Source organism: Melanerpes formicivorus, unplaced genomic scaffold, assembly GCF_026170545.1.
Source record: "Melanerpes formicivorus ecotype bairdi unplaced genomic scaffold, bMelFor1.0.p_v2 SCAF_12, whole genome shotgun sequence".
NCBI lineage: Eukaryota > Metazoa > Chordata > Aves > Piciformes > Picidae > Melanerpes > Melanerpes formicivorus.
Window position 1 is genome coordinate 8579691 of NW_027142364.1, and position 12706 is coordinate 8592396.

Consider the following 12706-nt stretch of genomic DNA (forward strand, 5'->3'; position numbering starts at 1 on the left):
AAAGTCCTTGAATCATTCCTTGCATAGTAATGCCTTTAACCTGTATTGCTGGCTTGGGTTTGGAAGGAATATCCTGGGTTTCAATTTTAGCTCCAGATTCCCAACCTAACCTCATTTCAGCTTTCTATCAAATTGACTCTCACAAACATTCCTGACAGGACAGGAAGGACTGCACTACGACAAGGCACTCGTTATAGAAGCCGCTTAACTGAGGTATCAGCCAAATGTGGCTGGTGATGTCAGATGAGGACAAGAGATTGAAGCACAGCAGGGGAAAGACGACACAGGTCAGTGTTGCTAAAGATATTTACAGCCCTTTGTAAGAGGCACAGCACGCAAAAGCGCCGTCCCGCCGCAGCCCGCACGGAATATTCCAGAGCCCCCGCTGCGCAGGAGCAAATATAAGGGGCTGGGCGGGGCTGAGAGGGCGTGGCCAAGATTGCACCGCCGCGCAGGGCCCTCTGGGAAATGTAGTTCTTACTGTGATGAGGAGCGGGCGTTGGGCTCGCGGTCGCGGACTACACTTCCCGCGGAGCATCGCGCGGGACCGGCAGGCACAGCCCCGCCCTCCATCCACGCAGGCGCCCTGGGCCCGCCGGAACCGCTATAAGGGATGTTGTTTGGGTTAGCGGCCGCTTAGTGAAGAAGCCGCAGCAGGGGCAGTCACCGGGTGGAGGTGAGCAGGGTTGCCCCACCCGCTACCGGGCGACTGTTGGGCTGGGAATGGGAAGTGAGCCGTTGCGTGGGTGAGGGGTCTGGTTGGCGGCTGAGGAGGCGGCTTGGCTCTCCTATTTCTCTGAGGATGCCAGTTAGACGTTGTCTCTCTTCCTCATCTGCCAGTGAAGAGGGCTGCTCTGTGTCCTTCCCTGCCGGGAGCTCGTTGCTGTCGTTGTTCCGCTCATCCTGCATGGAGTGGCAGGATCTGTTCCTGGGCGGGGAGGGCCTCTCTTGTTTACGCTGGTGCGGCGGAGACATGGGGAGGCGGGGGAGATGAGGTGAGGGAGGGAGGGACTCTACCTCTCTCTCTTCTCTCCCCTTCTTCTCTTCCTCCTTTCTCTCCCCCCAAGTTGCTCGGGGGTGTCAGAGTAGGGGAGGCCGGTTTGCCTCCCCGGTGCTGGAGGAATGGAGAGCCGCAAGGGTGCAGCAGGCCCGGGACCTGCTGCCGCTCTGCAGCATCCTCGCACGGCTCTCACTCATACGGCTCTGGGCTGCGAGGCGGGGAGGGATAAGCGCTGGGCCGTTTAGAGTGGGGGGCGGCCGGTGACCGGGACTGGTTGCTGGAAGGCAGATGGGAGGCTGCGCTGGAAGTGACTTGTGCCGCCGGAGGAGGGGAGGAAGAGGAGATTTCCGCAGCCGCGGAGAGGCGGCAGCCCGGCGCACCGAGCCAAACCTGATGCAGACTCTAACTAATGTCACTTGATTGGGCTTCTTCCATCGCATTAGGTTAAGACAAGTGACGGAATGCAATAAAGCAGTTACAAAACAAAGTCTTGCACTGGGAGGTGATTCCCCCCCCCCACCCCTCCCTTTCTGGGACTGTTTCTCATTTTGACCTTACAGTGTAGTTTGATAGGCTGAGGAAGAACCTGCAACACTGAAGGTGTGACTCTTTCCTGTGCGTGTTCATACATTCCATAGGCTCAAGCCCGGGGAGTAAGTGAATAGTGCTATAGGGAAGGAAGATGTTTTTGTCTAGAGCATGTGTGGAATGACTGATTTTATTATGTGGTATCTCTAGAGAAATCAGTTTTGCAAAAGTTTTTTACTGCTAAGTTGCTAGGTATGTTCAACTTCAGACACTACCAAAAGATGTCAAGGATTTGATCTTCCAAGTCAAGTTTCTCAAAGGTTCAACTAAACACTGTAGTTATTACTTTAATCTGTCAGATTGCATAATTGTATTTTATTTCAGAGTTCTAAGGGAGGAAGTATGACAGTACTCCAGTGCATTGAGAATCCCTGTACTGTTTGGTTACCTCAGGGCATGTTTAAACTAGTTCAGGAGGAGTTAGTCTTGTCTGGCTTTCCAAAGCCACATTCCTGTTGTAACAAAACGGTTATAATTGCTTTCTGATTTTTTTTTTAATAAAAAAATTAAAAATAGATGACTGAAAGTAACTGTTGTTGAGCACAGCATATAATGAAATTAAATCTAATTATTTTTCAGGTATTTGAGGTGAAAATAAACACCTAAACCCTGGCGTTTACAGAAGATGAAAGACATCGACATAGGAAAAGAATACATTATACCAAGTCCTGGGTATAGAAGTGTGAGGGAGAGGGCCAACTCGGTGCAGCATGAAGAGCAGGAAGGGTCACGATTTCAGCATGCCAAACATAAGGTCTGTTTAATTTTCCATTGTTTGTTTTGCGGTATAGAGTCACTAAATTATATGCAGTAGCCTTTTTGCTGTGCCAGCTCTGTATAGCTTCACTGCATTGAAGGTCAATAGTGAATGCTCCCTTCTGCGTGGAAGAGGTCATTCCAAAGGGTACTGTAGCTATCTTAATGACAAGTCTGCTTGCTCATTAAGCGTTTTCACTTGTAAATGTGACTTTATTAACATCTGAAAGGAACACCGTGTTCCAGTGTTCAGATCTTGCTGTGAATCTAGAAAATGTTGTAAGCTTTTGTAGTTCAGAGAATCATTACCACTAAGTAAGAGCAGTGAAGAGCTCAGCACAGATCATGTACCATTCAGCGCTGGCAACAGAATAAAATCTTAATCATGCCATGTTTTCCTCAAGGATGAATTTTTCTAAAGCTGATGTCCATCCTACTAGACTTTTACTTTTTCCCTTAGATGAAAGAAATCTGTATTGAATATGGTTTCTTGTGTACCTGTGTATTTAACTTAGTGAGATGCTCTCTTAATTCTAGCTTAACTTGAGAGCTAGGTCTTGAAGCAACCACTAACTTAGAGCTTTCATGTCACTCTTCTGAGCTTCTGTTTTCTAGAGGCTGTGCTCACTGAAAATAAATGGAAAACCCCCACACTGGGGCAAGAACTGGTCTGAAACTAACAACCTGTACCAGCTGAAAAAAATAAAAACACTGGTTACTCTGATTGCTAGAACTGAAATGTTTTCTTGCATGTCCTATTCTTAACCTTCCCGAAATACTAATGTAGAACTTTGTGAAGCCAAAGAAAATTAAGACTCCCAGTGTCTGATTTCTGCTGTGACAGGTACTTGCAAATGCGTTGCTGCATATTCTGTATAGATTGATTATGGGAAAACGTTTGAGTGGGTTGGAAATAGGGGAACCTGTGATATTTGTGTGGAAGGATTGTGAAGACATTTTAAAGAGCCCTATTTTGCTGTGTTATGTTGGACACAGAGATACTGTGTCCTTCAGTTAAGGCTCACCTTGCTTCACTTGGAGGGTAAAACATTTTGCCAGGTGTTTTTTGTGGGCTGACAGGGCTGCGCTGCTGGTGTTTGAGACTGGAGTGATCTGCTCTGCAGCAGGCAGAGTGCAGTTTGTACTTGCAGGCCCTGCAGCTCTTGTGTCCCTACAGGCTCTATGACTCAGCAGACTATTGCTGACAGTGTTTGGAGGAAGGTAGAGTGTTTGATTCCATTAGAGCAGGCACCAATGCAGAACTGAGAGCCCTCTGGAGTTGCAGCACAGCTTCTTAATAGCATTTATTATGTTGATATCATGGGTTTGCCAGCCACTATAGACCATCCAGCAGCAAATCTGCTCTGTCACATTAGTGGTGACGACAGTGATGCCATTGGTGGGCAGCTCTGTTCCCTGGCCAGTGGCAGTGGAGTTAAGCAGCAATCACAGTGTGTTATCTCTGCCCGTTGGTCTGCGTCATCTAATCATGTTGATGCTTGGTTGAATGTTTCAGGACAAAATCCTTGCTTTACCTCTGTCCTGGTTTTGACTGCAATAGAGTTAATGTAGCTGATGCAGTGCTGTTTTGGGTTCAGTGTGAGAATACTGTAGATAACAATCTGGTGTTTTTAGTTGTGGTTAATACTAAGTCAAGGACTTTTCTCACTGGCAGGGCATGAGAAGCTGAAGGCTGGAGGGGCACAAGAAGTTGGGAGGGGTCACAGCCAGGACAGCTGACTCAAACTGGCCAAAGGAATATTCCATACTGTATAATGTCAACCCCTGTATATAAAGTGGGAGGAGCTGGCTGGGGGGCTGGATTGCTGGTCAGGGACTGGCTGAGCATTGGTCAGTGGATGGTGAGCAGTTGCACTGTGCATCACTTGTCTTTCTTGGGGTTTATTTCACTCTTTTTATCTTCATTTTTATTCTTACTATTATAACATTTTAGTTGATTGTTCTTAATCCATGGATTTTACTTTTCACTCTTCTGCTCATCCCAAGTCCTGCATGCCCATGCAGTGTGGCATTAAAATCCCGAACTTCAAGGCAGCGTCAGGTCAACTTAACTCTATTTCTCTAAGCTTGTTTACCTTTCTACCTCTGCCATTTGACTTGCTGCCCGCAGGGCAGTAGATCCAGATAACTGATTGCAAAACAGGGATTCTGTAAAACTTGTGATCACTGATGCAAGGAAATTGCTTACGCTAATTCTTAACTAGAACTTTGTTTGATTGCTTTTGGGTTTTTGAGCAGAGGAATGAAGCAGATTTACTAATGAAATCATCTAGTTCTGACAGGTTGCTTGCTCATTATCTTGTTTGGTGTGCCAGGGTTGAGTCAATTTCTGGCTCAAACGTTGGTACCCTTTATTCTGCTAGCCTTGTAGCTTGAATGTATGCAATCCAAACCCACAAACAGCTCTGAATTTGTTATTGCATGTTAGTGTGATTAAATCCTGCTTACTTGCAAAATACTGAGATTAAATAAAAAGAGCTGTATTCATAACACCTTATCTAAGTTACCTGTTTGTTTTTACTGAGCTGTTTCTTTTCCAACTGGAACAAGCTCTGGCTTCAGCATTCTTGGCCTTACCACTTGCTGTGATGCTCTATACAGTTAGTATCAGGGATAAGCAAAGACTTCTTTCATAAGACTGAGCTTTGGCTGCTTTGTTACAGGCAGAGGAAGTGCTTGACTGTAGGAGCTTTAGCTTGCCTATGAGGTGTTTCAGAAGAAGATCCCGTGTCCTTTGCTGCTTTGTCATTTATCCAACCTGGAATTGAGTCAGATGCCCAGGGTGGCTTATTTGCTGCGTGTTGGTTCATGGCTCTGAGCAACCTGATCTAGTGTGAGATGTCCCTGCCCGTGACAGAGGGGTTGGAACTAGATGATCCTTGAAGTCCCTTCCGACCCTGACAATTCTATGATTCTGTTGGCACAGTTGGTGACAGAATACAGTGAAGCACCAATATGATGAAAGGTAGGACTGCAGCAGTTCAGGTAGAGGGGCTAAGCTGTAATGGAACTCTATTACAGAAAACAAGTCCAATGTGCCATCAGCAGAGACTTGGACTCAAACTCCTTGTAGAGAGCCAAACTCAGGATTTGAACTATCTTGACTAGAAAATGGCAAAGCTGCAAGCACCACCTGGATTGCAATTAACAAACTGCAAGCAGATTAAGGCTGTTATTTCACCATGATCATTGTGGAATGCAGGTTTGGGACTCTCACAGCAGAAGTACACTGCATGGCTTCTTGCTAACATGTTGCATAGGTATCTCATGCCTTGTAGAGCCAGGGTGGAATTGTGTAGCTCTCCCTGATGGGAGGATACAAGAACATGCTGCTTCTGGTAGTTGAAGCTCTCTGGTTAATAGCAAGTGATGACTACCACTTCAGACAGGCCTACAGGTACATCTGACTAATCAATAGCATCTCATTGGTTTTCCTGTTGCCTGTATTGCTGCATCCTTCTTACCTAGAAATGGACAAGGCCAGTTGATTCCCTGATTAAGATCTTAATAGGTGAAAGACCTGTTTCACTACTGAGCCGAAGTCCCATAGCCTTTTTGTGCATACCTCTATTTGTCTTGCATAAAGGTTGCATTTAACTTTGCCCTTTCTGCCCTGAAACCTCCATAACTGGTATTCACATCCTGCTGAAAGGATGTGGGTAATGGATGCTCAGGATAATGGGAACTTGCAATTCTTTCCTTAGAACCTCAAATACTGTTTGGTCACAGCCTGAGAGAGTCACTTCTTTGAAAGACAGGAGCCTTTCAAATGGGCTTCCTGGAATCATAATTGAAATCATGCTGTGGTATAAGTAGGTCTAATCCAACATTTCCAGCTTCTTAATGGGAATGTTACTATAGAAATGTGGACCTCTGAAATAGGTGCTCTGGGAATAGAATTCAAGAAACAATTTTTATTCAGCTTTTGAATGCCTGTATTCACCTCATGAGTTCCTGCAGTGTTTTCTTTATAACAATTGATTTTTAAGTCTTTGGGGACTTTCATGTAGCTTGCAAAACAGGGTGTTTAACTGTATGTTCCCAATGCATAATATTGTGCTAATTTGACTTACAGTATGTGGGGGCATGGCTCTTCTGAATGAAGATAACCTGTGGGTGCACTTGCTGCCTAGCACTGTAAGTGCTCTTCATTTGCTAGAAGCTGTTTCTTTAGCAGTGGGGGGGAAAAAAGAATGAAGGGATGTTTTGAAATACTGATTTATACTTAGGCCTTTGGAATGCTTAGTTCTCAGTATGCCTGTGTGCCCTACAAGTTGTCTGGAATAATGGTCTAGTTTTTCCTCCTGAAAGCAGTGTGTCCTGAGGAGGAGGGCAGATCTCATTGTGTCCATGAAATATATTGTAAAAGGACATGAACAGGAATAATTTGTTCTCGGAGTGGTTTGGGAACAGGCTCTTCTCAAGTGTAGGCTTCATGTTTATTTGATGGAACAGCAGGCAAGCGAGTGTTTTGCTCCCCTACTCCATTATATTTCCAACAACAGAGGAGTATGTAGAAGCAGCTTGTTCTGATGATACACACCATGCTCTCTGAGAACAAAATTCTTGGAATTTGAGTCCCTAAGTTAACAATGCTAGGGAACTAATTTTCAAAATGTACTCCAGGCTGTAATTGGTTCTGACTGGAGTGTAGTGTTCAGGATTAGGTTCTTGCTGCTGAAGCACAAATGACTGCATCTGTACCATCTATGGTAAGCCTCAAGTACAAATTGCTGCATTTGAAGACACTGTGGTGTGGTACTGTAGAGATTGCCTTGCAGGAAGAAAATGTTAGCCCTACTAATACTCCTGTTCTTACCTTGATCTTTCATTTTTCAGGTTTGTCTCTGACAACTTTTATCAAAGACCACAGAGAATATGATCTGAATTTGTTGGAGCTGATGTAAATCCTTCAAGCACTGATAGCTTTGAAGTGGTTTATCACTGTCTGACTGTCCAGTAGTCAGATCAACTTTGCCTCTCACCATCTCTGGAGTATCTGAAGTATCTGAACCAAGTGTGCTGAGCAAAATGGTCAAAAATAGGGATGTGAATATAAGCCTGGGTACTAGTATACTGCTTGGCTCTTCATGGTCTGATCAGACCTTCTCTAGACAGCTTAACTTTAAGTTTTCAGATGTAGCTGCAGGTGCTGTATGTCTCTACATTTTTCCAGAAGATTCTGTATTTTCACAAACAGAACTTCAGGAATCAGAGCCTGAGCTGGCTCTTAAGAGCTGTAGGTGTTCTGAATCGGTCTCTACACAAAGATATATTGCTCTATGGCTGGCTCAGATTACAGTTAGAGGCTGCAGTAGTTTGAGCTGATGCCAGTGCTTGCTGCATGAGCTGAAACTGCAGTTGACTACTGCATCAAGATAAATGACAAAGTGCTGAATTAATTTTAATTGGCAGCCAGCTGAGCATCAAATGGCTGTTTGGCTGTGCTTGGAGATGTGCAAGAGTGGAGGAAATCTGTGCATATTTCTGAAACTTAACTGCTGCCATCATGCTCTGTTTGACTACACTTAGAAGCTTGAGGATCTCTTGTCTGAAGACCACACAAGTGCAGTCTTGGATACCTTGTTTTCTCAGATCATAGCTAATGTGAGGAGGTACTCAGAGGTATAATTTAAATGTAGAGTTAGAATTTCAGCTCTTGCAGTGTAGTGCATTTGTGTATGCTGCTGCAGAGTCAGACTGTAAGGGGATACTTATTTCCCGAGACTTAGGAACAAATCAGAACCTAACATTATTAAACTTCATTGTAGAAGTCAAATGACAAAGTAGAAAAAAAAGTTGTGATCTTTGGAAGCATTATAGAAGACTTAGGTAAGGCATGCTCCTCAATGGATCCTGCTTTGTGTCCTTTCCCTACTGTGAACTAACTGCTGCAGTGTCAGGCCACCGGTGAAGAGGGAACCAGTTTCTCCTAAATGAAGGGGCAGTGCATCAGATGTGTTACAACACCGGTGACAGCATTCCCAAAGGCTGAAAGTCTGGTGCTGTAGCTGAGCAGCTGAAGTAGAAGGGAATCTGTAACTTGATGACTAGTTCTGAGGATGGTCCCTGTAAGAAATGCTGCTCAGCCTTACTGCCTTCACGGCTAAAGTCTTAGCAGCCTGTGGTGTACACTGTCCTAAGAAGCAAGCGTGATGCATTCTACAGCTGATACAACTTGTGCACTGTCTGGGCAAGTGCAGTATGGTATATAGGAACATACTGTGATAATCTATAAAATTGAGGGGCTGGGGTATTTGTTTCAGAGCAATGAATTTCTGAAGGCAAAATTCATTACTTGGCTGAGACATTGTCTAGAGGAGCACTGGTGTTCTGGCTAATTCACAGATTCCATTTACAGCCAGCTGTCTTCTTTGGTGCACTAACCATCCTTTGTCTAAGTCTTAGCCACATGATAAAACCTCAGGTCTGGCCCTTTGCCAGTATTGTCTTTGATTACTGTTGGTTGCTGTTCCTTTGTTCAGAATGGATTTGTAAGTCAGCCAGCTCATGACAAAAAGTGGGTTCAGAGCAGATTAACTATCAGTGAAGGGAAGCTTGCAGTATCTGTTCCATAGTAGTGTTGGAGACATGGCTGTCTCAGAAAATCAGTGTACAGTCAGAGTTGCCAGGAGGATTTAATGGATGTGTTTAAACTACTGGAGAACTTCACTGGGGATGGATCAAAAGTCAGTTTACATGCAGGGAATTGTGATACATTGACACAGGGATATTGATAATGTTTTAGAGCATTCCTATCCTAGTGTTAAGGAATAGTCAGTTGTGATCTGAGCTGAAGGCTGTGCAGAGGCTGTCCCACAAACAATCTGTATTTCAGTCCTTTTTGGGGACTAAGCTTACAGTATTTCAAAGTCAACATGCTTGAAGTCCTGAGGTGTTTATTTTACATTTACTAGTTCATTTGCCAGTAGAGTGGTGTGCCTCTTGCTTTTGGAAGCATGTGTTGGTATCAGAAGGCAAGTTGAACAAAAGGCTGTTGTACTAAGTTAAGTAAATAACGTGTTGTGAAGGCTTCTGCTGTCATTTGCTGGTGGTCCCACTCCACAGAAGTTGGGAGTTTAAAGATTCCCTGGGCACTCCTGGTGTTGAACTAAACTGACCTGTGCAGCTTCTACTGTGATCTACTTAGGCATGTACTGATTAAAGGATGTTACTAGAACAACACCTCCAGCATATGGATGTCTGCCTGCCTGCATGTGATTCAGAACAGAAGAGCTTACCTGAGTGAGCCAGAGGATAGATCCTCAGCCTGTCCTCTGATAGTATGCTGCTTAGTGAAGAGTTAGTTTCTTAGATTTATGGTCAGAGCACATGCAGGGTACTCATTCTGAAGGGCAACTTACAGTTAAGACTACTGGTTATTTCCAGTTCCACAGGAGTCTGCTGTTACTGTCCTGGCAGCATGTGTGAACTACACAGCTCCAGTGCTGGATGATCAGTGTATAACCTCAACTCTGAATGAAGTCTAGACCATTTGAGTACAAGATCATGAATACTAGTTTTAATGTGAAACAAAAAACTTGGATTCATGTATACCAGCAGCCAAAGCAGGTGCACAGCTAATTGGATGCATACACAGCAGCTACTGCTGCAGAATCCCAAAATGAACACTACCAAGCACTACCAGGAGACTTCTGCTCTAATCTGAGGATACATAAACTCAGGCTAGCTTTGAAACCGTGACACAAATGGTAATACAAGTTCTGCTTAATCCTAGTCCAGAAGAACTACAGAGGTCATGTGTAATGAAATTGCATGTAACAGTGTTAGAGTGAATGACTGGACCAAGCTGTTGAATCTCTCCAAACTAGTTTTTAATAGGATGATATTCTAATGAGGCAGGGTATTAGAAAGCATTCTAGCTACAAAATACTGTAGCCTAATACTGCAGATCCTCCTGTTAATACTTTTGTAGACTGTGTACAGCATGAAAGCCAGTGAAAGAAGAGAAAAATTGCCTTAATGGAATATAAAACTCATAGAGCACTTGCTGCCTCACCAAGCAACAACAGATTCAGCAACATTTGGACCTGCAAACCTACTTCATTTTTAGATGCTCTTGGGTTTGATTTACAGAAGTCTGGACATCAGTGCTGTAGTGGTTCCCTGTGCTACCTGCAAAAGCAGTGTGTCAAACCCCTAGCTACTTTCAGATGTGTTTATGCTTGGAAAGACTCAGGAATTTCTGGGAAGAAAAATGTGATCACAGCTTCAGAGTATCTCTTCTTAGACTCTTGCTGCATTTGGGGTTAGTAATGAATCAAATGGGAACAGCTGATCCTGTTCTTTCCCACCCCATATAAACTAGTGACTAACCTTGTTTTGTAACACCAGTCCTTTCATTAAATGCTCTTAAACATTTTATAATTCCTGTTCATCCCAGAGTTAATGTGGAGAAGCATTCTTAGAGCACTGAGCAGAAGTAGTGGTTATATAGATGAAAAATTATTCTCCCCATATGCCCATCTAGTCCTGAGCTCTATTGTGCTGGTCTGCTGGTTTCTCACTTACCTCTCCTTACTGGGGATTTGAACAAAGGAGGGAGCCTGCTGAGCTCTGCCCTCTAAATGGAAGAGGTGGGAGTGCCTGTTCTGCAGCATTGCCAGCTCAGTATTCCTCACTACTTAAACCAATTTAAACTTCATGTAATAATAAATCAGCTACAGTAGCTTTTGTGTTCTGTATTACCTGCAAGGATTAATAAAAGAAGCCTTTATGACTGCTCTAGTTTCCTGTGAGGCAGCAGCAAGACTAGAAGAGATGCAGCTTCTTCCCTTGTGAAGATGACTCCTGGAAGATGCTCAATGTTATGAAGAGGTGGGTGGGGCTTGGGATTGTATGCTGACTGTGTACACTTTCTCTGCAAGATGAGTAAAGGACGGAAAAAATCTGGTTTGTTTTATCCTCCAGGCTTGTCTGGGTTTGCTATTATCTGATGTTACAGTTGTCAAACCAATAAATTGCTACTTTCCCTATTCAAGGTGAGATTGCCTGTGTGAAAGGCTAGGATCTCACTGTTTGCTTTGTTTTCTTCCAACACAACACAGCTGTCTCCTTTCTCTTCACCTCCTTGCTATCCTCAAAGCCCATGCTGACTGCTTAGCAGGATTTCAGAAGTCTCCTGTTCCATATATCTGAATTTACCTTTGAGTAGTGTTCCTGATGCCCCTCTTACTACTTACAGGGTTTCTGTCTTGTCTACCTCTGACATAATGTGCATTTGACAGCTTTGTAACTTTGCTCCTAAACTTTGCTTGTGGCCTTCTTGTGGGTCCTAGGTATGTCACATGTGAATTTGGTACTTGCACTTTTCTCACCTCACCCTGACTTTGTCATGATGTATCTTGAGCCATCAGTGTCATATTTCTGGCTCTCTCATTACTTTGTGCCTACCCTTGCCAGGACCAATCTATTGGACAAGCAGGTCATGACAGGTGCTGGTAGGGTTTTGTGACACTCAAATTGCAGAAAGTAGGGGTGGGGGACAGGTGTGCTCTGAGGCAGCAGCACCAGCAGCCATGCTTCTCTTTCTCTGCCTGTCTGTGAGCTGGATATGGAGGTAAAAGACCAAGACAAGACCATGCAGATGATCACACTTCCTCAGTACACTCCATGCTTTCTGGGATTGCCCTCAAGATTTAAAAGTTTTTCTTCATCTGTTAATTTCCCGAGTTGCCTATTGAATCACATCAGCCTGTACCCAGGTGTGCCAGCCACAGCTTCAAAAAATAGAGTGCAGAACCATTACCCTCTGTTAGGAGCTGCTTGTGACTTCAGAAACTGCTTTGGAAATTCTCTATTGTTAAGATGCTGAACAAATGATTACACCTTGTCATGCGTTCAGTAAGTTGTGATGCTTACCCTGTGTAAGTTTAATTCTATTTTATGCATTGGAACTTCACAGCATCCTATGACAGAATTCTGAATTTAAGTGTTCCTTATGTGAAAAACATTAATGTCACAGTGTTTCCAGTCCTTTTGTTTTAGGAGTGATTGCTCATCATTCCCTAGTTATTTTCTTCATGCCGTTCATGACTTTGTGGACTTCTCAATACCTTGTCCTTTATTCCCCTCTTCTATCCACCTGGAAAGTCCTAAATTTATGCTTGTGTGAAAGCTCTTCCAATCCCAGCTATTCCCTTTGCTTGTGGGAAGTAATTTTGAGTGTAATACCCTTTATGAACTGAAGTGACAGGGGACTGGCTCTGGTGTTCAAAAGGGAGGCAAACTCCTTTAAGTGATATGGTAATGTTTCCTGCTGTATTATTTCTTTTGTATGAATTCTTCATTGTCTTCTGGTGGGTTTTTTTTTTGATGCTG

General features: G+C 43.9%; 1 protein-coding gene across 4 annotated transcripts in view; it reads left to right on the forward strand.

The window, feature by feature from the left end:
* Positions 1–589: 589 nt before the first annotated feature.
* The window catches only part of ABCC5 (ATP binding cassette subfamily C member 5), a 77429-nt gene continuing 65312 nt past the window's right edge, over positions 590–12706 (forward strand). For 3 of the 4 annotated variants that reach the window (XR_010988171.1, XM_068145173.1, XM_068145169.1), the window contains exons 1-2: positions 590–676; positions 2168–2342. Coding sequence is in view for 3 of the 4 variants with exons in the window: in XM_068145173.1 (XP_068001274.1) it covers positions 2214–2342 (129 nt within the window). In the remaining variant the exon portion in view is untranslated. Of the gene's footprint in view, positions 677–696; positions 996–2167; positions 2343–12706 lie in introns of those variants that run through there. The other variant, XM_068145168.1, reaches the window with a different exon arrangement.